This window comes from Maniola jurtina, chromosome 11 (genome assembly GCF_905333055.1).
Source record: "Maniola jurtina chromosome 11, ilManJurt1.1, whole genome shotgun sequence".
Classification (NCBI taxonomy): domain Eukaryota; kingdom Metazoa; phylum Arthropoda; class Insecta; order Lepidoptera; family Nymphalidae; genus Maniola; species Maniola jurtina.
The window spans coordinates 6,026,699-6,053,046 of NC_060039.1; the positions used below are offsets into that span (position 1 = coordinate 6,026,699).

The 26,348-nt window shown below is 37.4% G+C and overlaps 2 protein-coding genes across 5 annotated transcripts in view; one reads left to right on the forward strand and one right to left on the reverse strand.

Moving 5' to 3' along the window:
• LOC123869616 (ATP-binding cassette subfamily G member 4-like) overlaps nt 1-18,493 on the forward strand; it is a 30,753-nt gene extending 12,260 nt beyond the window's left edge. For 3 of the 4 annotated variants that reach the window (XM_045912595.1, XM_045912597.1, XM_045912596.1), the window contains exons 2-11: nt 3,655-3,811; nt 7,124-7,283; nt 8,518-8,663; nt 8,744-8,982; nt 9,532-9,654; nt 10,924-11,063; nt 13,232-13,388; nt 15,082-15,182; nt 15,779-15,934; nt 16,461-18,493. In XM_045912595.1, coding sequence (XP_045768551.1) covers nt 3,655-3,811; nt 7,124-7,283; nt 8,518-8,663; nt 8,744-8,982; nt 9,532-9,654; nt 10,924-11,063; nt 13,232-13,388; nt 15,082-15,182; nt 15,779-15,934; nt 16,461-16,805 — 1,724 coding nt within the window. In that variant the 3' untranslated portion in view covers nt 16,806-18,493. The remainder of the gene's footprint in view (nt 1-3,654; nt 3,812-7,123; nt 7,284-8,517; nt 8,664-8,743; nt 8,983-9,531; nt 9,655-10,923; nt 11,064-13,231; nt 13,389-15,081; nt 15,183-15,778; nt 15,935-16,460) is intronic. The other variant, XM_045912598.1, reaches the window with a different exon arrangement.
• Nucleotides 18,494-20,957: 2,464 nt separating this feature from the next.
• On the reverse strand, nt 20,958-26,160 carry LOC123869614 (transmembrane protein 62-like). Its single transcript, XM_045912593.1, has 5 exons — nt 25,750-26,160; nt 24,176-24,425; nt 22,832-23,727; nt 22,179-22,750; nt 20,958-21,786 (listed from the first exon to the last, which is right to left on the reverse strand). The coding sequence occupies exons 1-5, from the start codon at nt 25,954-25,956 to the stop codon at nt 21,753-21,755; spliced, it is 1,959 nt and encodes a 652-aa protein (XP_045768549.1). The 5' UTR covers nt 25,957-26,160; the 3' UTR covers nt 20,958-21,752.
• Nucleotides 26,161-26,348: the final 188 nt, after the last annotated feature.

A 26,348-nucleotide genomic window follows, 5' to 3' on the forward strand; every position in this document is an offset into this window, starting at 1 on the left:
CCGATTTCAAAAACCACCAATACTAAAAAGTGAAAAATAATTTTTGTTTCTACACGTGTGATGTATGTATGAAGTCGAGTAAGAATAATAAAAGAAACTAGAAATCTAAGTGTGAAGCTCATCGGTTTTTTTTTTTTTTGAAAAAATTTTTAATGTGATAATTTTGTCGCGACCGCGTCAACCGCATCTCGGAGCGTCCGTTCGTTGTGCGTGTTCCGCGATCCTCGAAAATGAGCTGTCGCTGTGCCGCTCCACGCATTCGCTGTACCGGGACAGCCGGCTATGGTAAAGCGTTCTTTTAGCGAGTCGACAAACGCATAATGTAGGTAAATTCATAAACTTTGACTTTATCTTTGCCGTACCGGTTCAGTTACCGCTGACAACCGAGTAAGTGGAAAAGCGCTCAATATTTTTTTTTTCTTTCTACAAGGAACTCCACAAGGTCAACTGTCAAGCGATCTTGTAGGTATCACCTCTTGCACACTACAGTATTATTTATTTTTATTACTATACATAAATATTTATAATAAATAACTAATATGTAGGTAGTAGGTACCTACTTATGGATGCGTAGTACACGCAAGCAAGTGTTTATTCGCATCTTGTTTGATTTGCATACAATAACAAATAACCACATCCATTTTAAGAATGTATGAATATGTACCTATATTCCTTATCATAATAATTATCTTTATAAACAAAATAATGCTTGTATGTCGGACAAAAGTCCCATAAAAATTAAGATTAAAAAAAACTATAGTTTAAGTTCTAAAATAAAGGCGCTGCTTTTGTGAAGTGGTGATATTATTATCCCCTTTGTGTACTTGTGCGGAATTTGCATAAAATATGATTTAACATAGTTGAACATGATAGAAAAATCAATGTATTTACTATAGTTATTAAGTTTATATGTTAAAACGCTATTTAAATAAAAATAAAATAAAAATGAACATCTGCGTATTGCGAACCTAGAGTCTACGTACACTCGGAAAAATAATTCGCTTGGCAGAGCATACTAATGCGCGCGTATGTATAACACACAAAGATACGACCCGATGCTATCCGATAATAGATACACTCACACTTACTACACTCACTCACACTTCTAGATAACCTTACCAGTCGTATAGGGTTGCAAATTTCACATTCGTCAACATAGTTCTGATGGCCGAGTGGTAATAGTGTTGAAGTTCTTAAATATGGCGTGAGTTCTAATCCTAGTGGGGGATTGCTTTTTTATTTTTGCAATTATTTATTTTGTCTTCTTTATACAGTCAAAATTATCATACTTTCAAACAATATAATTATAAGCAAGAAAAAACAAAAATAATAACACTTTTCTATTTTAGAAGTTATTTATTTGTCTTTTGTGCAGTTCATAAATTATTATAATAAGCAAGAAATAAATAAGACGCTTGTCAAAAAATTAACACATCAAGTTAACAGAAGGTATACAAAAGAGGAAAAAAAATTGACATACTTTATCTACTCCTATTACTCCTATAGTAATTTAAAACCAATATCGATGTGAAGTATGCTAAAAGTCGGTCAAGTATGAACGTAATGTTTTATTTACGTTTTGGGTTACTTTTAGGTTTGTGAGATGAATCAACATGTTAATTACTTAGTTAGAAATCAAAATCAATTATAACTTCTAACTGCAATAACAATAACATCACTCACAAATAGAATTAAATTAATTACCTATACTTTATTTAATAATGTATAAAGGTAGGCCACCCTCGTAAGCTATTACTTTTTGTAATCGACTCGTCATGTTAGTAACCATATTCCAGCAAGTCTATGCTGCCCCGCAGAGACTCCCAGGTTGAAGTTACCACTTTATTCAAAGTATAATATATCGTTTACCTGTTGTTCTATTATTATAGTATTTTACGTCCATCCTTGTCCGACTCAAAAGATTTTTCATTATTAAAAATAACAACGTAATTACATCAGTCAAAGTTTATATATTTCATTGCAAAATGAAAGTCTATGGTCCTGGTGCAAACCATTCGTAATATTTTCTTCGTAATGTATTCCGGCCGCACGCAAATGCTTCCGCACAGTTTGTAGAACTACATTGTGCTTGGTCGCTGTCAACCAAATTTTTAAAAAGGAATCCACGCTATGCATTGCAACGATTTCTTGGTGGTGATGTGACTCCATCTTATAAGCTGATGGTTTGGGCCCAGGTCAACAATTGTCTACATGCCCCGTTTCTCCGTAGTGACAGACCCACAAGCGCACGGTATTCATCTGTAAATGATTATATCCTGGATTAATACATAGGTTACTTTTTATCCCGGAAAATTAATGAGTTCCACGGGATTTTTAATAACCTATATACACGGGAATGAAGTCGCGGGCATCAACTAGTATTTAGTATATTGGTTACATTGTTATATTATAATGCGTCTGATTAAAAGTATTAAATGGACTAAAAACATTACGCTAACATTTAGAAAATACTAAATGCACATAAGTAAAACCATAAACATAATTTCAATACGAGTAGGTTATATTTGTTTACTTACCGATATCATCGATTTCGGTTATCGAAATATTCCGCTCAAATAACAATCTCTGCTTTTTAAACAAAGATAAATAAATGTTCCATGGTGAAGTTCAGTAGTTATTCAGTGTGAAAAATAACACAATACACCATAAATGAATTCACTACAAGGATCTATTAATCCGCGTGCTCAAGTTCTATTTGACAATAATTTATAAAATAGGTAGGGTAGATTTAAAAAATGGGACATCAACTTGATATTGCCTTTCTGTAATCTATAGGTATACCTACACCGCATAATTTATCGTTTTGTGGGTTCGAAACATTTCAGTGATGAATAGACCTTAACTGTCTTGTTTTAAAGCTTAAATTCGTCCACATATCTACAGCCAGTACTGCAAGTGAAAACTGCTAATTAAAGTCGTGAATTTTAGACGTTATCTCAAGGTGGTTTAAGGCCATTTTACTCTGACATAATTGTGCTTCGACGATCGGATTCTATCAGCGTGGGTAAGCGGCAATACTACCTAGTGCCTGCTGTGGGGAAATCAGCGAAATATGTAATTTGTAATTATTGCAAGTAGGTATGGTGAAAAGAGACCGACAATTCATTAAAGAGAGATAGGTGTAAAATAATAAGTAAACGAGTTATGCACACACATAATGCTTCGTTGTGTTGCCTGCTTACCGATTTGTTTTGCTTTGTGTACCTACACAGATCACTTGAAGTCAAAGCACGTCAAAGTGTCTCCTCGGTCCCAGACCCTTTGAGTTCCAAGTTGTGTCGCATACGTTAGTAGGTAACCTTTTACAGAAAGAAGTAGCTAGGTATGTATCTCTTTAAAAACAGGTTTATCCTCTTTCGTCTGGCTTTACACAGATTAGCCAATGTCAAATTTATAGTTATTTACAAGTTAGGGAAACTATAGTATAAGTACCTATGGACTTTGTCTGTGCCGGCGCTCGCCGACACACGCGCGGCGCCCCCTTAGAGCGCTTCCCAGTCAGTTCCACCACCAAAAAACACCAACTAACACAAAAACCGGCTACAAAAAAAAAACGCTCCAAAAAGGCACAGCACGCACGCCAGCAAACGAAATCAAAACAGGTTTTATTCATGTAGAATTTTTTTGTTTCAGAAAAAATATTATTTCGGAAAACTAAAAGAAAACCAAGGGATGAACAGTTCATTCTGAAGGGCGCGTGTGGTGCCATTCGTCCAGGCAGACTCACTTTCATCCTCGGTCCTTCAGGTGCCGGCAAGACTACACTATTAAAAATACTAGCAGGGCGCAAGTAAGGCGATCCATCCTTTATTTCCATACTACCTGGTATGCTTCCATACTGCCTGGTATGGTTCCATGCTAGGGTAACAAAAACAATTTTATCTTGGCATCTTTTACATGTATGAGAGCCTCTCTGAAAAATAATTTAGTTGAATTTTTAATTCAATATTTGGTTTTGGGTCAACGTTCTACAACCAAATACCAAAGTTTCAGGTCTGTTACTCAATTCGTCTACGAGCTAGAGACCTGTGACACGCGAACAGACAGACGGACAGACAGACAGACAGCAGAGTGACATTATAGGGTTCCGTTTTTACTCTTTGGGTACGGAATCCTAAGAAGGTCATTTTTGGTTTTTGGTGACTTTTCGCTCTACGCCGTAGAGAGAAAAAATCCCCGTAGAGTCAATCGTCGCGTCGCATAATAAGTTTTAGGTACGTAGGTAGGTTAGTCAATAAAGCGGATAGAAAGTTTTGCCGGACGCAATAAAAGCTATTCAATTTATATTTTGTAGCTATTACAGTTTAAGTACAATTTGTTTGCTTTTATTAGTACTTAGTACATCCATACTAATATTATAAATGTGAAAGTGTGTCTGTCTGTCTGTCTTCTACCTTTTCACGGCCCAACAGTGTAACCGATTCTGGCGAAATTTGATACAGGGTTAGCTTATATCCCGGGGACGGACATAGGCTACTTTTTATTCCGGAAAATCTGAGAGTTCCCACGGGATTCCTAAAAACCTATCCGCTTAACCGATTTATATAAAATTTGGTACCGAAGCAGCTTGCGTCCCTGTAATTGACATAGGCAACTTTTTATCACGGAAAATCAAACAGTTCCCACGGGATTTTTAAAAACCTAAATCCACGCGGACGAAGTCGCGGGCACCCTCTAGTATTATATAAAACAGTAATTTGCTGGCGTCAGTAATCCGATCCGACCTTTACTAATTAATTATTTACTTACCTACATCAGAGACAAAGAACACTAATCACCTCTCAAAAGACCTTTGGCAACTGCTCATTATCTTACCTACAATATACTTACTTGGTTATTACGAGGCGCTGTAATATCGCAGTGATTTATAATTTTAATCAAGTGCCTATAAAATATGTAATTATTACTCTGATAAGTTCACAGTCCATGACCACGAATATTGTTGTCTATACAAAAACATTAAACTACATACCTACCTTAGCGTATAAATTTAAACTAACATGAGTGATAACTGATAAAAACATAAATATTAATCAATTAATGACTTGACTCACGTGATTAGGGCCCTTTGAAAAAGCACCCCGGTCGAGTTCGAAATTCGAAATTAGTCGGGCATAGCTACCTACTCCGCCTAGTCACGTGATAGTCGTTAATTATATTTATACTTAATTAAAATCAAAATCAAAGTCATTTATTCAAAACCGGTACTATTGTACACCTTTTGTTTGCCGTTTTTAGATTTGAAAGATGATATACTGGTGATAATTAATTACGTCAACTTAAAACTAAAGCTAAGCTAGGGTTCCAAACGCGCCCATGTCTGAGAAGAGCCCACAACAAACTCTTAATATCCTACTACCTACTTCGTGTCAATATAATATTTTATCAGTCACTACTCATATTAAAATTATGGGAAAGTGTGTTTATTAGTTGGTTCATATCCTACTTTCATTTCATTCCATATTATTTATCTTCTATGAGCTAAACTTCGAGACGCTGATGCCAATCGGCTAAAAAAATATATAACTAATTATGGCGATACGTGAAAGATGAATAGTGCTGAATAAAAAATGCCTTGGTACCTATAAAGTATACCTACCTAACAGTCAATACAACATGTTGAACTTACTCTCAAGAACTTAAGTGTACAACGGTAGGTAGAGGTCGATGCACTGAGTGGCACCGATGTGGAAAGGTGATTTGAAACCTTTGAGTTAGACCATGGAGCAGCAGAATGTAGATCTCTTACATCAGTATTACGTACCGCCCCCGACCTAGGTAGACCGCAAAGACGCTAGGAACTAACAAAAATTTTGAATTACGAATACGAAGAATCACACTTCACACTATCACACTTCTCACTTCACACTATCATTCTTCACACTTCACACTAATACTATAAAGGCAAAGGTTTGTGTCTATGTAGGTATGTGTGTATGTATGTGTGTGTGTATGCTTGTTACTCCTTCACGCAAAAACTACTGGATGGATTCGCCTGAAATTTAGAATGGAGATAGATTATACCCTGGATTAGCACATATGCTACTTTTTATCCCGGAAAATCATAGAGTTCGCACAGGATTTTTAAAAAACTTACATCCACGCGAACGAAGTCGCGGGCATCAGCTAGCTTATTTTATAAGCATGGGCACGTTATATTGAGGCCCTATAAGGTCCCTACCCTCTGCGCTAGGAAAACATGTAGGTAGCAATGTTAAAAAAATAGGTTGCGTCAAATAAAAGTGGGTAAAAATGTGAGTTGGACCTTTAGAAATTAATATTATTTGTTGTAATAGCAGCCATAGAAATACACACTCTGTGAATACTTCTCTCTCAACTTACCCCTCTGCTCGAGTTTATGAACAGTACAGCCCGCTAACAGACAGACAGACGGAGGGACAGCGGAGGCTTACAGTACCTATTTAGTAATAGCTAATAGGGTCCCATTGGGCACTCTAAAAACTAGTAGGTAATCGGTAGGTGGCGTGGTTTTTTTTTTTTTTTTTTCAATTTATATTCGTACCAAAAATTTTAAAAATAAGAAAAAAATAGTGGAGTGGGCAAGGAAGCACTTATCTCTATAAAATATCTCTGACTCTACCAGTGACCTTTGGCAGTCAATTGGCTTGGAATTTTGCGAGACATTGGTACTTTACAACTTAACAACTCTTTGTCTGAAACCTAAATAATAAATATATCTTTTTCCTTGAAGGTCGTGATATATTACAGGTATACCTTGCCTTAGCACTAACAGGAGTATAAAGTGAATTAATCAAGAAAAGGATTTATACGAAATCAATCTAGAGTATTTTAAAACTGCGTTCCAAGATTTATGAACAAAGGTTTTTGTGCGACAAATCGACTTTTTAAACACAAATCCACCTATCAAACCGTAGTCCTAGTATCCCGCTTCGAATTGTTATTGGTTTTTTTCTATGGTGTATTTTTAAAGTGTTCCATTTTAATTCCATTCCTTACCACAATATTATTTGGATAACTTTTCTTTAAAAGTTCGGGTAAAAATTACCTACATTGCACTATAGCAGTAATAGAAAGGAAATACGTCAACATGAGTGTGCATTGTCGTTATGTTTGGTCGCAGAAAGACTGGAGTATCTGGTCACCTCCAAGGCGCTGGTCGAAACGTCGTGCTGGTAGCACAGCACGCCACCCTCATCGACACGCTCACGGTGCGGGAGACGCTCCAATTTGCTTCCTCGTTGAAACTACCTCACGCCAGCCGACATGAACGCACCAATACAGTAAGTAGAGAATTATCATTATGATCAACCCATCGCCGGCCCACTACTGAACACAGATCTCCTCTTCTTGCAATGAGAAAAGTTTAAACCACAGCCCGCCACCAGGCCCAGTACGGAGATGGCAGACTTCACACACCTCCGAGAATATTACGCGCAACTTTCAGGCAAGCAGATTTCCTCACGATTATTTAATGCTTAAAACACCCATAACACAGAGCTCATAGCTCATAGCCTTCTGATTAAGATCGCCCTCCAATTTAGGAGTTCGGAGGTTCGATCCCGCGCATACAAGTGGGTAAGTAGAGAATAGTCGTTCGATATTATGGTTGGAAACTAATTTAATAAAGACCATACTACATAATATTACATACATACTCGTACATAAAGACATTGGCGGTGAGGGTGCCGGATAGGACGGTCCGTTCACGCAGACGTCTACCCTTTTTTCAACAGTCAACGACATGAACTTTTGCTTATGCTCTAGCCGATCTGTTGACATGGACTTTAAGACGCAATCTTTGCGTGAGCACTCTATATGCCCTCTCTTAGTTTCCTTTACCTCTACTAGTCATTACATATTATTATGACGTTAGCTAGCGACTTCAAGACAAGTATGAGAAATGTAACTTATTGGCAGGGTAGCGCCCAGCGCCCAGACCCTCTTATTTTAGGATGGGATCTAACGAATCGATCTAACGATCTAAAAAAATAATCTAACGAATGCACGAATAGGTACGGCAATGACATATGCACTTCACTGGCTGGGCAGCACCATAAATAAGCGAGACAGAGTACAATAAGAGATAGAAAATGCAGCAGGCAGCGCATTTTATTAACAATGCTTCGTTTCTTTTTTGTGTCCCACGACGTACCCACTGTTTTATCTATACACTAGATGTAGCACAGTAGTTCACAACCTTGAACGGGAAGCTGGAAGGAATCTCTGCTTTGAGATAAGGATTTCCAATGTAACTTAATTTATTATTACTTTGTAACTACACTTTTGGTACATGAAAAATAAAAATCTTATCCATATCGACTAGCTGCTAATATGCGGATACGCACATCATTATACGCTAAAGCTACGCTCCATAAGCCCAATGAGTGCCAGCGAGATAGACTGATTAGAATGATTTATTGCCCAACGCCTCAGTTCATAATGCGTGCACTATAGTTACTCTAGGTCGTATTCACCTACCATTAACAAGAATCATGACAGCCCGTATTATTACAGGTGGAATCTGTGTCAAAACAACTGGGTATACGTGAGGTGTTCGACACGAGAGCTGGGCGCTTGTCGGGCGGAGAGCGCAAACGGCTGACCATAGCATGTGAACTGCTCACCGACCCCACTGTGATGCTCGTCGACGAACCCACTAGGTATTTTTTTACAATTACGAAAAAATAAATTATGACGAAACTGTAAATTATGACGAAGTAATGGAATCCTGTTTGTCCAGCGGCCTTGACTCCGTATCATCCATGTCAGTGGCCCAGGCTCTCAAATCAGTGGCAAACAGTGGACGGACCGTAGCCTGCGTGATCCACCAGCCTTCTTCCCAACTCTTCACTTGTGCCGATGACGTCATTCTCCTTGCCAATGGAAGGACCTTATACGCCGGGGCAATTGCAGATGTTCCAGAATTACTCAAGAAATTTGATTTCGTTTGCCCACTTTACTACAACCTGGCGGATTTTCGTAAGTTTGAAACCTACGTCCAGTAATCAATAATCGGTTGGTGTTACCTAAAAATAGGGAACTGTTATGTCAAACGAAAAGTTGATTGAAGAAGCAATCGCAGAATAGACAGTCCATTGACAACCCTGCCGGCGTCGTCGCGTCGTGCCTTACTTCTACTTGCCACCAAAACCATCTATGGATCTCACGATCTAGTACCTACCTAACATTTGCCTAACTGCTTGTGAAGCCGCACCTAAAACCTCTTGATACAAGGTCCACGTGGTCGTTCCCCAACTAGGACGGCGGCGGAGGAGTTAATCCGTTCCACAACAAACACGTTTGTCTGTTTCTGTGCACGTACCTACCAAATGCCGACAACGGAAGTCGTTGGAGAGAGATCGCACCAGCCGTAGTCGCAGTGAAAGAGAATTCTACCAAGACAGCGACCACTTTACCAAGAGTGAACGATTGGAAAGAACTTACTCAATTTTGTGCTCTTGTGATTTGGATTATTATGACGGTAGGCAATTACGGTGACTCGATTCTATAACTAAGCTTTTCTTGTAGTTTTAGAAATTGCAAGTGGTGAATGTGCTGGAAAATGGACCCCTCTAGAACGAGAAGCACATACGTACGCCATTGAAATGAAAAAGATAGCAGATAAAGAAGTTCAACGCGGGACTGGAAAAGGTATTTTTTTAATCTTTTTTTTTTATTTTATTTTTTATTGTTAGGGGTTAAACCTAGGACCTCCTAATTATTTATTAGAACACAGCACTCACTACCAGCTGACCAAGAGGTCGTCAAAAGATGATTCGAGCCAGAAGATCCGATTTACCAGCTAGGTTATAATTACTTAAGAACCGAATACTTTAAATACACGATTAACAATTACTTACAAAGTAATATTTCTAGTTTCTACCATACACAGATAAATACAAGGTAAAAATATCCACCAATGACCTGCACCGTGCTTGAATGGGTACAGAGTCCCAATGAACAAAGACATAATTATTTATCTAACCACACCTAACCAGTTTATAAACCCTACAAATTAAATATATATAAAGACTTTATATGGGCGTGTTACATGACACGTGTAAGTTTATGGCATAGGTTATAGCAACTCGCACAATAAATAAAGATGTTTTATGAGTAGTGTACTTACTGCGAAAATAACCGGTTCAAAAATCCAAAGAACAATCTATTGTCCTCATGAGTCGTAAGCCTTAAAAGCTCTGTGTTTTACTCTCTAGTAAAGCCTTAAAATTCCTCTTATACGGATGAGAAAGGTGGAAGTCAACTATCGCTAATCCACAAAATTCAGGTTTACTTAATCCACACTTCGGTCCATACTAATATTATAAATGCGAAAGTGTGTCCGTCTGTCTGCTACCTTTTCACGGCCCAACAGTTTAACCGATTTTGACAAGGTACAGAGTTAGCTTATATTATAGAATGAAGTCGCGGGCATCATCTAGTAAAGTAATATTTAGGAATGAAGATTTGTTGGAAACATGACATCAGATAACTGGTGCACAGAAATATACCACTGAGGCGATGGCGATGGGTTCGGCATACTTTGCGAAGAGAGAAGAAAAACGCTGCTCCAGTGGCGTTCCCAATAGCATCCTGTCGGTTGAAGGGGACTTGGTCGACTAACCAACACTCGGAGGAGATGGAGGAGGTCCATTTCAAGCCAGACCTTAAGAGCGGGATTTTCGATTAGGCCGTAGTCACTGGCTGGAGGACATAAAAGGCTACTGCTGCAGCCCGAAGTTCCTCAGGAGAATGAAATAACTATCCGTTTTACAGATGAATGTAATACAAGTTTAATATATGAATAAATCAGAGGTTAAACGGATGTTTACAGCTTCAATAAACTGACTTTTTTCATTTAAATTGCGATATACGATTCAATATAATAATATATCATATATCATTTCCTGTGTGTTACAGATAACTCGACCGAAGCGGAAGCCCTGTTAAGACCAAACATAGATTATGTGGAAACATACGCAGCCGGATTTGGACAGCAAATGTGTGCACTTCTACATCGAGGGTACCTTGGCGCTCTTCGGGATGTTCATCTCACACAGGTTAATTTGTATTCTTTGACTAGAGTTAGTTCACACTGCTGTCTGAGTCTAGAAATACCGAGTTGAACGTCCAGTTACATTTTTGTCGCAAATGACATTAAGTATATAGTAGATCCGACAAAGACCATATATATTTTCTTTCGGACCCGATTTTTGTCGAAGATAAAGCTAGGACATTATATTAGGAGAACACGCTCAGATAATGCGCCGGGATGACGTGTGCGTGGAGTCCGTGTTACTGTTAGAAACTGCCAGGAAAATGCCATAAAATCATTGCTTCTCGTCGTCTACCCTACTTTTAAAATTGGATACTGGTACGATACCTTTACATAAATCATCGATAAGTAGGTAGATGCTATGTAGAAGTGTTCAATTAGAATGTCCTATCTACCTAATAAAAACAGCTGGTATTTGCGCTATTTTAATTTACCTAATCGCTAAATTTTAATCAGACAGTCGAAGGCCGGTCAGCGTTGGGCTCAAGGTACATTGCGGAAGAAACGCTTATCTAAAATATTACCAAGTAAACCGAATTTTGACTCAACTGCGTAAGTGGATAATGAACCAGTAATAATAATTTTCGTTAAACAAAATGAAAAACTATCCAGAATATATTCCAGTTGGAACATTTTAGGAATACGCGTCTCGTTACTGTATTTCGATCCTACCGCCATATTGTGCCTAGTCCATAGTCATAGTCACAGCCTTCTCTATTGCTAGGCGGTGCTGGAGTCCAAGGTTCTGGTAGATATCTTGTACTCTATGACTTGTCACCCAAGTCAATAGACACGTAGAATTTGCTCCTTAGTCCATACTTTGCACCTGCATTATAATAGTACAGTTAAAGTACCTACAGTTTAATAAAACGCGTCACTGAGCTTTGACTCTGCCACACTTTGCCTTGATCCCCGAGGTTGTAGTATACATAATAATATAGTATATCTATCTCACATGATAGGTCACTCTGCATGCACAGATAAAACAATAACATCCTCATTATCATCTATCTACTACCGGCATTTTGCACATCGCCTGTTACCCATTTTTGTCATCCTGTTACTGATAAGAGTAACCCTGAAAAGATGCAGAGAATTGTTCCACACTTTAGCTCCACACTATAGCAATTTAATTTATTAAATAGAGTATTAGATTCTGGGTCATAATTTACCTCGACCTCCGAGGTTTTAGTAGAGACATACCTAATAACATAGTATCGGAAACGCTTAATTGGGGAAACCAGCCCAGAGAGAAGAAAGAACGATCTTACTATTACATATAGGTAGAATAGATAAGGACCTTTTTGTACCTACAATAATAAGTTTTCTTGTTTTTTACTGTTTGCTTGTATTCAATAAAACGTAACTTAAATAATTAAAATAAATTAACAATTATAACATCTAAAATCTAAATTATTAAAATATTATTTTTATTTCTTGTTTTTGTAACATTTGTGTTTTGTGATGCAATAAAGTATATACCATTCCTATGTACATACGATGCGGAGAATTTACTTCACACTTTCTACATCGCCGTTAGCTACAGCTAAAGTTTAATTTACTTTTACATAATTTTAGGGTTCCGTACCTCAAAAGGAAAAACGGAACCCTCATAGGATCACTTGGTTATCTGTCAATCTGTCTGTCTGTCCGTCCGTCGTGTCTGTCAAGAAAACCTATAGGGTACTTCCCGTTGACCTAGAATCATAAAATTTAGATATAGGTAGGCTTTATAGCACAAGTAAAGGAATAAATCCGAAAACCATGAATTTGTGGTGACCTCATTTAAAAAAATTAAAATGTGATTAAATTTGCAAATTATGATAACTGTACCAAGTGGGGTATCATAAGTTAAGTTGGGTAAGGGGAAGTTTTTACCTGTACATTCTAAAACAGATTTTTATTTTTTTTTACCCGCAATAGTTTTTGATTTATCGTGCAAAATGTCGAAAAAATACCTGAGCACGGAACCCTCAGTGCGCGAGTCCGACTTTCACTTGGCCGGTTTTTTAAACACGCTACGCTTGGATCTGCCTTAATTTGCCTTGTACCCACCTCTACCTTTGCACCCAGATAAAAAAAATAACATCCTCATCAAATTCCTACGAGATACTATAGCTATTGACGGAATTTTTGCACATCCTTTTGAACAACTTCGTCTTCCTGTTTCAGATAAGAGTTACCACCCATTTCTTGGTAGCGCTTTTACTGGGCGCGCTGTACCACGGCGCGGGCAGTGAAGGCAGCCGCGTGATGTCCAACACGGGCTGTCTGTTCTTCTTCTTGCTCTTCCTGTATTTCTCGAATGCTATGCCAACGATACAAAATTGTAAGTAACCCAGGCACACGTGTGTATGATTTGGAATATGCACAAGTAGGATTGCCAGATGCCCCGAATTTTACGGGTTACCAGTTACCTACCACGTATTTCAGGGTATGATAATACAGAAACCCGTAATTGGGAAAATAAAATAAAAGCTCCCGTATGTTTTGCAAATTCAGCCGAAGCTGGCTGGCGAAACCAAACCCTGATGTAGAAACAATATTTTCCTTGTGCGGCAATGTGGACTCGCGTAGCCGAAAAAGGCGGAATTATAAGTTAAATATAATTTTAAATTAACATGCAAACATTTTTATACATTTGTTTAACAAAATGAAGAGCTTAATAAAAAAGCTGTTTCTTCAACCAATAAGTACCTATTTAAAAAAATCTAAATAAAAAGCACCGTCTTCCGTAAACAAATCTAAAACCCGTATATTGATGCTGGTAACCCGTAAATGAAGAAGTTGCGGGTGGCTACCCTATGTACAAGGAACGTCATCATCATCATGCTCATCGCCGGCTCACTACAGAGCACGGGTCTCCTTTCAGAGTGAGAAGGGTTTGAGCCATAGTCTACCACGGTGGCCAAGTGCGGATTAGCAGATTTTACACACCTTTGAGAACATTATGAAGAACTCTCAGGCATGCAGATTTCCTCACGATGTTTTCCTGTGCTATCTCAAATTTTTGACAATTTCACTCTATAAGTAGGTATTTACTAGGTAGGTACTAGGTACTAGGCATTTACTACTTCGTGCTCCGCAGTGTCAGAGTTCAAGAGAGTTATCTAGTTTAAAACGAAATCTTCACTTCACCTACACCGGCAGGCGTATAGGTACCACTATTTACCTAAAGGAAACAAGTTTTTCCTTTATCCTTGTAAACTTGTTAAAATCGAGTCAGTAGTACCGGTTGCTAGTTCACCCTACATCTGTGCAGTACACAGTTTTTTCTATCCAAGCCGTTAGAGGTCAACTAGACAATCTGAGAACAAATTACCTAATTACTTACTCATACACCTATTAAATTATTGTTTGGTGTTAAATACATTACCAGATACCTATCTGAGTTGTAATTATTTAACAATAAAATTATTGTAAGATGATATCGTTATCTACTTATCTTTAGTCCTGATTCTAAGCTACCTATTACAATAATAGGTAACAAGGTTTTGTTTCCTATTATCAAGGTAATTATTGTTTCGAGTTCAACCTATTATTATAGCTAATTTTATTGTTTCTACTCAGAGGCTCGTCTAAAGGGGATTTATAAATTTTGGATTCCTTATTATTTATTAACAGGGCTCTCTCCGTCACTCGTTTCCACTCGTTTCATACAATCGTAGTTCCAATTTCATTTGAATATTAAGCAACCAAAGTCCATGAAATTTTGCAGAAATATTCTAGAAACTAATATCTGTGTCTGTGGTGTTTTAGATTTTTCTAAAAATATGTAGTTTTAAAATTACAGGGATTCCAAGATTTGTATGTAAATTTTAAAGACCGCATAACTTTGAAACCGAATATTTTAACAGAAATCTGGAAAACCACAGACATAGATATTAGTTTCTAGAATATGTCTGCAAAATTTCATGGACTTTGGTTGCTTAATGTTCAAATGAAATTGGAACTACGATTGTATGAAACGAGTGACGGAGAGAGCCCTCTTAATATTGGTTCGCCAAATTCCCTTGTTACAGTTCCTACGGAATCTACGGTGGTGCTTCAGGAACACCTCAACAAGTGGTATTATTTGTCCACCTACTGTGCTTCTAAGATAATAGTGGATCTGCCAATACAGGTAATGCATTGCATGGTACTTTGTTTATAGGGTTCCGTGCGAAGGGTGCCAATGGTCTGTCTGTCAGCGGGCTGTATGTCATGAACCGTAAAGGGAGGAAATTTGAAATTTTGCCGCTATAACTACAAAATATAGTAAAACTTGCAAAATAGCCACCATGAAAAATAAAATAAAAAAATTAAGTGTTATTTCCTTTATTATGGTCTACCTTCATGTGCACATCTGACTAGCATTGGCCGATTTTCTTGTCTCGAACCACTAAAAGGCTGAAAAATAACATGATTTTTTTGATGGTTCATATAAGTACCTATTTATAATTTTTATGATAGTGTTTTAACCTACACTTCCAAGGAATAATTTTTAAATACATAGTTATCTATCAAAAATTGCGGAACCGACAGGATTCGAACCTGCGTCTCTTGGATTCGCACCCAACTCTGACCGCTAAGCCACGGTTCGCTTGCTGCCAGTGACTTGTGTACGTTCACTCAGTACTAAAACGACTGTTAATGCCATCTAGTAGTCACATTTTGCAGTTATCGAAACTACTTCCAAAAACCACTTCCGTGTAACTAAATGTTATTAATTAATTTCAGTTATTGTGTGCTACGGTATTCGTCTTCCCCGCGTGGTACTTAACGTCGCAGCCCCTGGAGCCCTACAGGCTGGGCCTGGCGTGGGTCATCTGTATCCTCATTACCGTCCTGGCCCAGACCTTCGGACTCGTAGTAGGAGCTGCGTGCGGAGTCAAGGTAAATGACCTTTCTTATCAAAAATCAATGACTGGGTAATTATCCTTTATCTACAATTCTACACGCGTAGAAAGCTGATTTATTGTACCTTCTTAAATCGACATCGATTTTTCTTGTCATTTTACTTTTTAAAGTATACAGTATACCTACCTAATACACTTAGGTACTTAGTTATAATATTTGAAGATTATTAGGTAAGAAGTCTTCAGAGACTTGAGCTGAGCCTGAGCCGCGTATATTTTGAATAACTATCGCCAAGCTTAGGTACTCCAGGAGACATGTGTCCTCGCAAAGTCACCCTCACTCCACTTCTAGGCGCAATTTACTCGGAGATGTGGCGCGGACATATAAAATTCTTCCTAGACTTTTGATGTGAAGGTCCTGCCCCAAGTTGCACCCCCAATTGTGTAACAGCAACAGGTACCTACTTACCTAAGTGCGACCTGTATCTTTAGTGAACTGTAAACCGTGCCTAACATAAAAATAATTTAAAGTTTTAACAACAAGGTGTTCCTTTTTTTTTCAGCTGGGACTCTTCGTCATTCCTGCTGCAAACATTCCTATGTTGATGTTCTCCGAATTCTTCATTCCCTACAAAGAGATGCCAACTTACTTACAACCATTCGCTTTAATATCATATTTCCGTTACGCGTTCGACGCATTCCTTCAAACTGCATACGGTTTTAATCGCGAGAAATTGCCGTGCCACACGGTGTTCTGCATATTCAAAAATCCGAGCAAGTATTTAGATCACTTAGGACTGTCGCAAAACTTTACTAACGACGTAGTAGCATTAATTATATGGATTGTACTTCTGAAAATATCACTCATGTGCGTTTTGAAATACAGAGTTTATAAGGCGTGTAGATAGTGTTGCATGAATTTAAAGACAATGCGTTAAAGGCTTTAATAACTTTAACTAATATAATTATAATGATAACGCTATTTATAGTTTGTATAATAGTGATACTTAAGGCTAAGGTGCTACTCGATTTTATAAGTAAAATAACTACATTCCGAAAATGAGATTTGTGATACTTTTACATAATGGATATGGGAAAATTCTGAAAATTACCCCTGTCATCATTTTCATAAGTCATTGAATGAACGCGCGACGGTAGAGACGCCAAAGCGTGTCCTGCTCAATATGACGTTCCGCAGTGCTGCTGTTTACCGTCGCGCGTCGCGCGTGATCCCTGATCAGCGGGGTAAGGGACTGTACCTACACAAAACTGCGATGCGACGCGATGCGAATTCGCAACGCAGAAAGTTGCGACACGAATTGCTGCGATGCGATTTCGTGCGGCAAGGCGTCTTCCTTCCACGATAAGGTGACCATTCCTTCGAATTTGATGCTCGATCAATTCGGAAGTTCTTGCAACGCGACGTGCGAGCTCGCAGGTTTTTCCGATGCGACGTCGTATCGCAGTTTTGTGTACAAGCCCTAAAGGCTCGCTAACTCAGTGGTAAGACAATGATAGCCACCGAGCTCATATGATATTGATTGGTTCTACATTGCTGCTTCACTGCGTGACAATAAAATTATGTTTCGAAGAAAACCGCCAATGGAATGTCAAATGGACTATCATTCAGTGTTATGTTGACCCTGACCAGGGAGTTAGCAAATCATCCACAGGGCTTACCGACTTTATATTTACGTGCCAATCCGGCACAGGCGGCTCGGTTTTAGGGACTTAGGACTCAGCGGTTTGTGTGTAGGTACCAATGGTAGGTACGTATAATGCATTCAAGCTAAGAATAGGAATGACTTTTCGTCATATTATTGTGACGTCTAAGATACTACACTTAATATTTTGATGCAATATTAATACATATTCAATCGGGGTGGGGATAGGATTGCCATGTCGACCTGTCGCGAACTATACTTACCTAGTACCTACCTACCACCTATTTGTTTTTAATTGATTTTGTTGTGGCACTTAGGGGAAAAAATTGGTGTACCTACCTATGTGTATCATTTTCCTTTTTGATTTGCAAGGACTGAACGTTAGTGAATTTTCTCATTCTGACTTTGAATGCGTTACTGCACGAGTATAAGTACCTGCCAGTTATTATAATTAGGTAGGTATGATACGTTTCCACACATGATATAGGTAACTAGGTAAGGTAACTAGGTACGTTTATATTATTATTACATGGCGAACCTTCCAATGCGTTTTTGGCATGTTTTTGGTGAGTTAGGGCTCCATTAGACGGACTGCGGTAACTGACTGAGTGAGTCCGTCTGATAGAGCCCGTAGATAGACTGCGCATCACGTGAATCGTCAGATCCCATTGAAGATTTGCGACGATCATGGGTGACGATTGTGTAATAGAAAAATTCACCTCTCATCAAGGGGTTGATTTATAGGTATTAATACAATATGATGTAGGTACCCTATAATAGTATAGGTAATTTTTTTATAAAATATTTATAGATTTAGGTACCTAGGTATACTTAGACTGTTTCACATATTTTATCATACATTATTACCTAATAGGTATGTGATTTTTGTACACAACATTGTGACTTTTGTAATAAAACTTTTTTTAATAAGAGCTGTGTATTTCTTCTTATTTATGAATTACTAGCGACCCGCCCCGTGCGTAGTAGTTTTCCGGGATAAAATATAGCCTATACGGATTCGGAAGAATCCCTCTAAGTAATGGTAAAAGAAATTTTGAAATCGGTCCAGTAGTTTTTGAGCCTATTCAATAAAACATACAAAAATACAAAGGTTTCCTCTTTATAATATTAGTATAGATTAGCTGAATTTTGATATCCCTATATACATATACTTAGATAATACTTATAGCCAACGTTACTTCTGGATAAAGTAGTTTTCTGATGGTGAAAGAGTTATTAAAATCGGTTCAGTTTTATAGTTAATCGATTACAAAACTAATCTTTGATCGGGCTGGGCATGCAGAATAGCTATTATGACGTAGGTATCCGCTACGAAAGATTTTTCAAAATTCAACCCCTAAGGGAGTAAAATAGGGGTTTAAAAGTGAACCTAGTCCACGCCGACAAAGTCTTGGGAATAAGCTAGTAAAAGCAATAAATAAGTAAATAAAAAATATTTTATCACAGAAAATACTTTATTTATCTATTTTTTTTTATACACCATAGGTACTGTGATCTTAAGTTTTAAAATAACATCAATATTACATTATGTAAACTATAGTGTGCCAAGTGTGTTACAACAATTGATCAATAAATAAATAATTATTATTGTTAAAAATAACTCCCTCACTAATGCTTGACTAAAATGAACTTAATACTTGAAAAGAATTAACATAGGGGATGGATTAACAAATTCCTGAAAAGCCCTTAAAACATTGGCGGTTCCTCAGCATGGGCGGTGGTAATCACTTAACATCAGGTGAACCACCTGTTCGTTTGCTCGCTTGTTTGCTATATATTTATATAAAAAAGAATACCTACTCTTAAGTTATAGAACTTACATCGAATCCAGAGAATTATTCAATTTTGAAAAATAGGTAGTCTTAGGAAGATTATTATTCATTCCATGTTAAGTTCAGTACAATAGGTGTACTGGCAGAAGTAATTGATAAAATAATATGACTCTATTTGATGCAAATATAATGAATATTATCCATGATGAAATAGATGTTAGAGCAAAAATAGTTATTTGTTCAACAAGATAGCAAAATTCATTTTTGCCGCGAGTGCCTAGTTTGAACCCCGAGTGGGCGAAGGATTATTAGAATCCTTTTTTTGAAGAATTTTGCTATCTTGTTGAACAAATAACTATTTTACATAAAAATCCAACAAGATTTCAAATTATGTTCCTTGCGTTCAACGCATTTATAATTTAGGAAATATAATATTTTAAATGATAAAATGAGACCATAAATTATCTTTAGTATGCAAATAAATGATTTTAAATCAATATACCGCACGAATCACTCTCGCCAGAGTTTTATTAAATAAATAATTTATCACACTCAAGTCTACAGTTTAGCGAAATTTTCTTATTTTACAATTACTAGAACAGTCCAAAGCAGAAAGCAAAAATAGCACGATTTTATTAATTACCAACTAATGATAAATGACTAAAGAATTGCCCTCAAAATATATACTTACATAATATATTTCATTTAAGTAAATGTAATATTTTTCTTTGCAATGACTGAAATAACTAAAATAATGAAAAAACTGGTCAAATGCGAGTCAGACTCACATACGTAGGGTTCCGTACCATCGTATAAGATATACCAAACACCTTTATGTAGAACTAGAGGATGCCCGCGACCTCATCCGCGTGGATTTAGGTTTTTAAAGATCCCGTGGGAACTGTTTGATTTTCCGGGATGTAGCCTATGTCCATCCCCGGGATATAAGCTAACTGTATACCAAATTTCGTCAGAATCGGTTAAACTGTTGGGCGGTGAAAAGGTAGCAGAAAGACAAACGGACAGACAGACAACAAAGTGATCCAATAAGAGTTCCTTCCTTTTTCCCTTTGAGGTACGGAACCCTAAAAAACTGACTTCACTGGTCGTCACAATTTTTCACTAATTTTCTGATGTGCTTAGGAAAGTTTTAAAATATAAAATGATTGACTCATTGTACTATTTTAAAACTTGTCGGTAATTTTGTCGTACAATCTCGCATCTAAATTGACTAAATCCAGTCTAAATATAGTGTTATGCTTTTCCGCATTGAGCATTATAAAAGGGATAGCAAATACACATTTCAAATTGTCATTTCAGTTAAGAGATTGTGTACAACAGAATTAGCCACAACTTAAGAATACAAAACATGTATTAATAAGTATATCATTGACATACCAAACAGTAACACATTCAACAATAATTACGTCCACAACATTATATATTTAAATAAATATATCATTGCATTACAACATCAAGTCTTTAATAAAAATATCTACATTTATTCAAGCTTACAAAAAGCTATTTTGGAATGGCTTTCTCCTATTCAAACGAACTTTGGTGCAAATAAATACTCGCGTTGTCATAAACTTAAATGACTAAGTACAGGCATAACGCATATAACTGAGTAGGTACCAGCAGTAGTGGAGTGTTGCGGAAGGGGTGTGATGGCGTGTTTGGCCCCGTAACCTGGCCATCAGGCGATGCGTGGAACGCCGTGGGGTTTTAGGGTCCGTTCAGACAGACCTGCTCGGACCGGACCGCAGATTTTGATAGCGATTAAAATAGAGTGTTGGATAGTTGAAATAAGGTTTATTTTTACAGTTCACCTTTTTTGTTATTGAGAATGCCGGAGAGCAAACCTTACGCGGTTAGTGTGAAAAAATAAAAGGAGCCGACCGGCTACGTATGATTTCTGCTGACGCGCTCTTCCGCTCTAGCGCAGCCGAACAGCTCCGTACTCCGCATTAGCGCAGCGTAGCCGCTTGAATAGTGCTCTTCCAGCCGGTCTATGTGAAACAAAGCTTGGTCGCTCCGGCCAGTTCCAACCGTACGCGCGCTGGAGGTCTGTGTGAAAAGAAGAGCACCGTCCGATTCTGTCCGAGCCGGTCTGTCTGAACGGACCTTTAGTCGGTAAAAGTCCGACATAACCTCCGTGCCTCCCCGGGCGCGGTGGTATCCATGAGGATTTCCCACGAAAAAAAAGGGGTGTGATAACGTGACGCGAGAGCTCAGTGATTCGTCAACTTATGACAACTGTCACTCTTCCGCACCGCTCAACTGCCGCAGGAGCCTACTCAGTTATGCGCTATCCATATAATAATATTATATACAGCTTTCTCACATACAACAATATGTTACTTTGTAGAAATGCGATATAAAAATACTTTCTGGTCATTTACGACGGTGTTTCATTCAATCTGATCAGATACCTGAAAATATAAGAAGATAACATTAGGCATACAAAAACATAATAACGACCTTTTTATTGCCTACTTGTTCAAAATATTTAAAACCTTTTCAAGTTGTAGAAGGCATTTTAGTATTATTACTAGATGGTGCCCGCAACTTCGACTGCGTGGATTAGGGGTTTTAAATCTCGTGGTAACTCTTTGATTTTCCATGATAAAAAAACTTCAGTCCCTGGGATGTAGGCTAATTCTGTACCAAATATCATAAAAATTGGTTAAACGGAAGAGACGTGAAAAGCTAGCAGACTGACAGACAAACATTTATAGTATTAGTATGGATTATCAGCTTATAAGTTAGTCAAAAAAATATAAATTATAAAGAAAGAAATAAAAAATAAGCCCTTTTTACTGACCTGCAAAGTTCAGGAGGCAGAGTCAAAGTTTTGTACCATAACCATACGCTCAAGGCTACACTCCAAGTTTTTAAAGGCCCAAACAAAAATGCCATTGTGCCATATTCCAACCAGAAAAAGTATGCTAATAATGACTGTATTGATAAAAGAAAAATGAAGGGCAAATGTTTTATAAGATGTTGGTAGTATCTCAAATTTTGACCAATAAGTCTAGTCTCCAGACATTGGGCCAATACGAAAATGAGTGGTATCTGCACAAACATTAACTGTACACTGCCATACATGTATGTCAATGGCTCAGGTAGATAGGAACCTTTGATTAATATTCCCCACGCGAATATCGTTCCTATGTACCCCTCTATAAGTTCCCCGATTGCCCATGGTCCGAAGGGTAAGTAAATCGCATAGAGTGCGATTGGATAGAATATCCGATTGATTTTGCTCAATAGCCAAACTCTACGTAGTATTTGGCGACCGCATTTTCTTCTATATTTTGGTGGTCGCTTCTGTAACCTCAATATCACTAACGGCAACACATTAATCATCAAAAGAGTTCCAAACAGTGCCTGAAACTAAAAATATTTTGTTGAATTCTACTGGCTAGTAAAATGGCAAATTATTATAAACTGTTGTATTACATAAGTCTAACTTACCACTACACCAGCGTCTACCATGAGTAAAAATCTAGGCGTTACTTCAAATGGCACCACAGTCCCATCCAATGAAAACGGATGCTCTAAATAGGTTTCTTTTCCCATTTCATCTTTTGCCGAAACATACAATTTATGCACTCCCGTAGAGAACAGGTGCGGCAGCCAACGACATGCGTAAAGTGGCCCTTTAGTACATTTGCATTTCATCCAACTGATGTTGTCAAAAGATATTTGCACAGTTTCCATGTTGACATCGCTAAATGCTAATATTCTGATGTGAGTTGACTCGGGTATTAACTGAAGCGGCTCACGCCCGGGCAAATTGTATCGAGCATGCTTCGGATTTGTTACTAGAACAAGTGGCCAAGTATTGTGCTTTTGATCAACAAACGAAAATAATCCATGGTCGATGGCGGCCAACCGATACATTCTGTTATCTTTCCAGTCACCCAGTTCAAGTTCTAAGTACCCTTTTTTATGTTTGGTATACATCCTTGGAATCATTCCTCCCATGGAATGCAGGTGACCACACACATAAGCCTGGGATCCCTTAGTATTTCCCATGAGTTGCCTTAGATTCAGTTTTTCAAAGTCTTGTTCTACTGACAATATACAAGATGTTGGATAGTGTCCGAACCAGACGATGTGGTCAGCCTTGCTGTCCGCCTCATTTCTCAATCGCTGTATATTTTGCTGTTCTTGGGCATCCAAGATACCAATAAAGTTAAAGGGTCGCCGCAATCCAGGCTCCGGGCATGCGTCGATACCCAAAAATGCTATTCTAAGGCCATTATATTCTACAATATGAACATATGATTTTGAATGAGTGCCTCCTTGCACTGAAAAGTTTCTAAAATAATTCTCTTGAGAATTTAAGGTTGGAATATTAAAATTATCTGAAAATAAAATACAGACAACTGAATATGAATTTCATTCAAATAAAGATCAATTATTGTATTTGTAACAGTATGAGTATAAGAGGGTAAAAGAACAGTTTTGAAGTCTATAATGTAGGTACATAATAATGCTTCCTCGGACTAAAATTTCCAAAATAAGTATGTACCTACATATATTTAATGTAAGTACAGAAATCATTCAATTATAAAATATGCTTGTGAAAGGAGAAAACAGGAGAAGAAGACCAAAGAAAAGAAAAAGTCCAAAGAAAATATGGTTGGATTGTGTGTGAGAGAGGATAATGTGTCAATGGGGTGGAACTCATGCTTTGCCAACCCTACATAGCGTGCGCTAAGGACAGGGAGAAGAAGAAACCTTCCAGTTAATTATGAGTATACAACTGTTTTCAAGCAAACTAATAATATTTTTTTTAACTTTTCCACTTACCATGATTCCCTCTTATATCTAGCCATGTGGTGTGCTCTGTGACCCCAGACTCCTTTACAATATTGTAATAATAGACCCATTCTGTTTTCACTTGAGAGCTTCCCAGGTTATCCTTTGCTTTTGCATCTGTGAGGTCTCCAGTTGCCAATACAATGAGAGGCTTAATTTTTTTTACAGTACTGTCACAAAACTGTTGAAACTGAGATATTCTTCCTGGGTCACGGAATATACTGATGTGTATGTCAGAAATCTAAACAAGTAATGAAAGATGAATTCATACACAATAATTACCTAATATAATAATTAATAACCGAATAGTACTCAAGAATGACTTCATCCACAAGACATTACTGGGCTACTATTTGCACTATGCACAGTTCTCCTCTCAAAATGAGAGGACTCCATTGTCCACTGTGCTGGCCAAGTGCAGATTGGCAGACTTTCAGTATTTTTGGGATTATTATGGGGAACAGGTATGCAGGTTTCCTCAAGATGTTTTCCTTTACCATCATGACAACTGATATTTTTGGTTAAAAAACAATAAACACCAAAAAAGTTGGATGTTTGTGCCAATATTGTTTGCCAAAATTCTTGTTGTGTCTGGTCTGGTGGGACTTGGGAGGCTTTGGCTGTGGCTAGTTACTACCCTACCAGCAAAACCATGCTGCCAAGTGATTTAGCAATGCCATGTAGAAACCTGAAGGGGATGTGAGTTTAATAAAAACTGCCATACAACTTCCAGGTTAACCCGCTTTTGTCTAAGACTGCATCATTGTATAGGGAGGAGCCAAGGTAGGGAGATTGGAGTGAAGGGCTAACTTGTATCTAAATAAATCAATTTAAAAAAAGTTTGTGTACCACTAGGCTATCACTGCTTAATATCATAAAGAACTAGCTGATGCCCGCTTCATTTCCCTGGATATGGATTCCCAAGGTATATTTTATGTAAATTGCGAAACATATTTTTTCAATTACATAATTATGTAAGAATAAAACACAAAGAAAAGATAAGAAAGGTCATTGCACCTTTGTTCTAACATTATTGCACAATGCTTACTTAGTATAAAACATCAAAATGTTTTATACTGAGTAAGCATTGTGCAATAGACTTGACTATGAAAATCAAATTAAGTGTAAGGGTAAAAAAGATGATTAATGCTATGAAAATCTGTTTGTGACCACTTCATAACATAATATAAATTGTAAACCTATTTATAACATGGAAGAAACAAAAAGAAGTTTCAGTCATACTCTGTAAAATTTAAAATCTTTTAGAGACCCTATGCAAATGGACCACACCACAACATTTTCAGCAAGAAGCTGCATTTTTCATACATTTTGTAGAGGCAACACACTGCTAGCAGGCAGCAGCAATAAGCTAGCTGCGCTTGGGAGGTTCCTGTTGAGCGCATTCATAATTAGTACCCAAGCCAGGGTTATCATACCTAGTAGGCCTCAAAACTGATTTATAAACAAGGGAAGACAGAGTAGATTTGATAGGCGGGGGTGATAATGGTGATGTGCCAATTAGCTCATCTTTCCATTTTCTTTCAAAAACTAGTGTATTTACTTACTTGCAAAAACCACATTAGATTATCAGCAGTATCTGTCATTTTTCCATACTTTTCTTCTAAATATTTAGTGAAATTCTCTCCTTGGCTTTTGTTCTCAGCGTAAAAGTTATTATTTATAGCGATTATATTTAATAAATTTGCCATGAATATAGACAAAAGCAATAATAAAACACAAACTAATGTTAACGCTGACTTCGAAAATATCATCTTGAAAATTATTTTTTCAGTGTTTATAATAAGTAATCAATTAACCTTTGTTCTCGTTACGGATTTTGTTCGTCCTATCATGGTGAGTTTAATATTTTTAACACAACCAATTCATAGATGCAATTTGCTAATTAAAAATGTAAATAAAATATGTTATTGGTCTGTGATATCGACAGCAGCACAGTCGACAGTCACTCACTGTCAGGGTTAATTGACAGATATGTCAAATAACAAAAATAGCAGTGTTGCCAACTGGTTTCCAAAAAATGCAGTAAACTAACTTCAAAAATGCACTAGTTTGTTATTATTTTGTTAATAAAGAACTAAATTGTTGTAATAAAATAAGACTGTTGTTTTTTTAAGTTATACATGAGAACTTACTTAGCCCGACT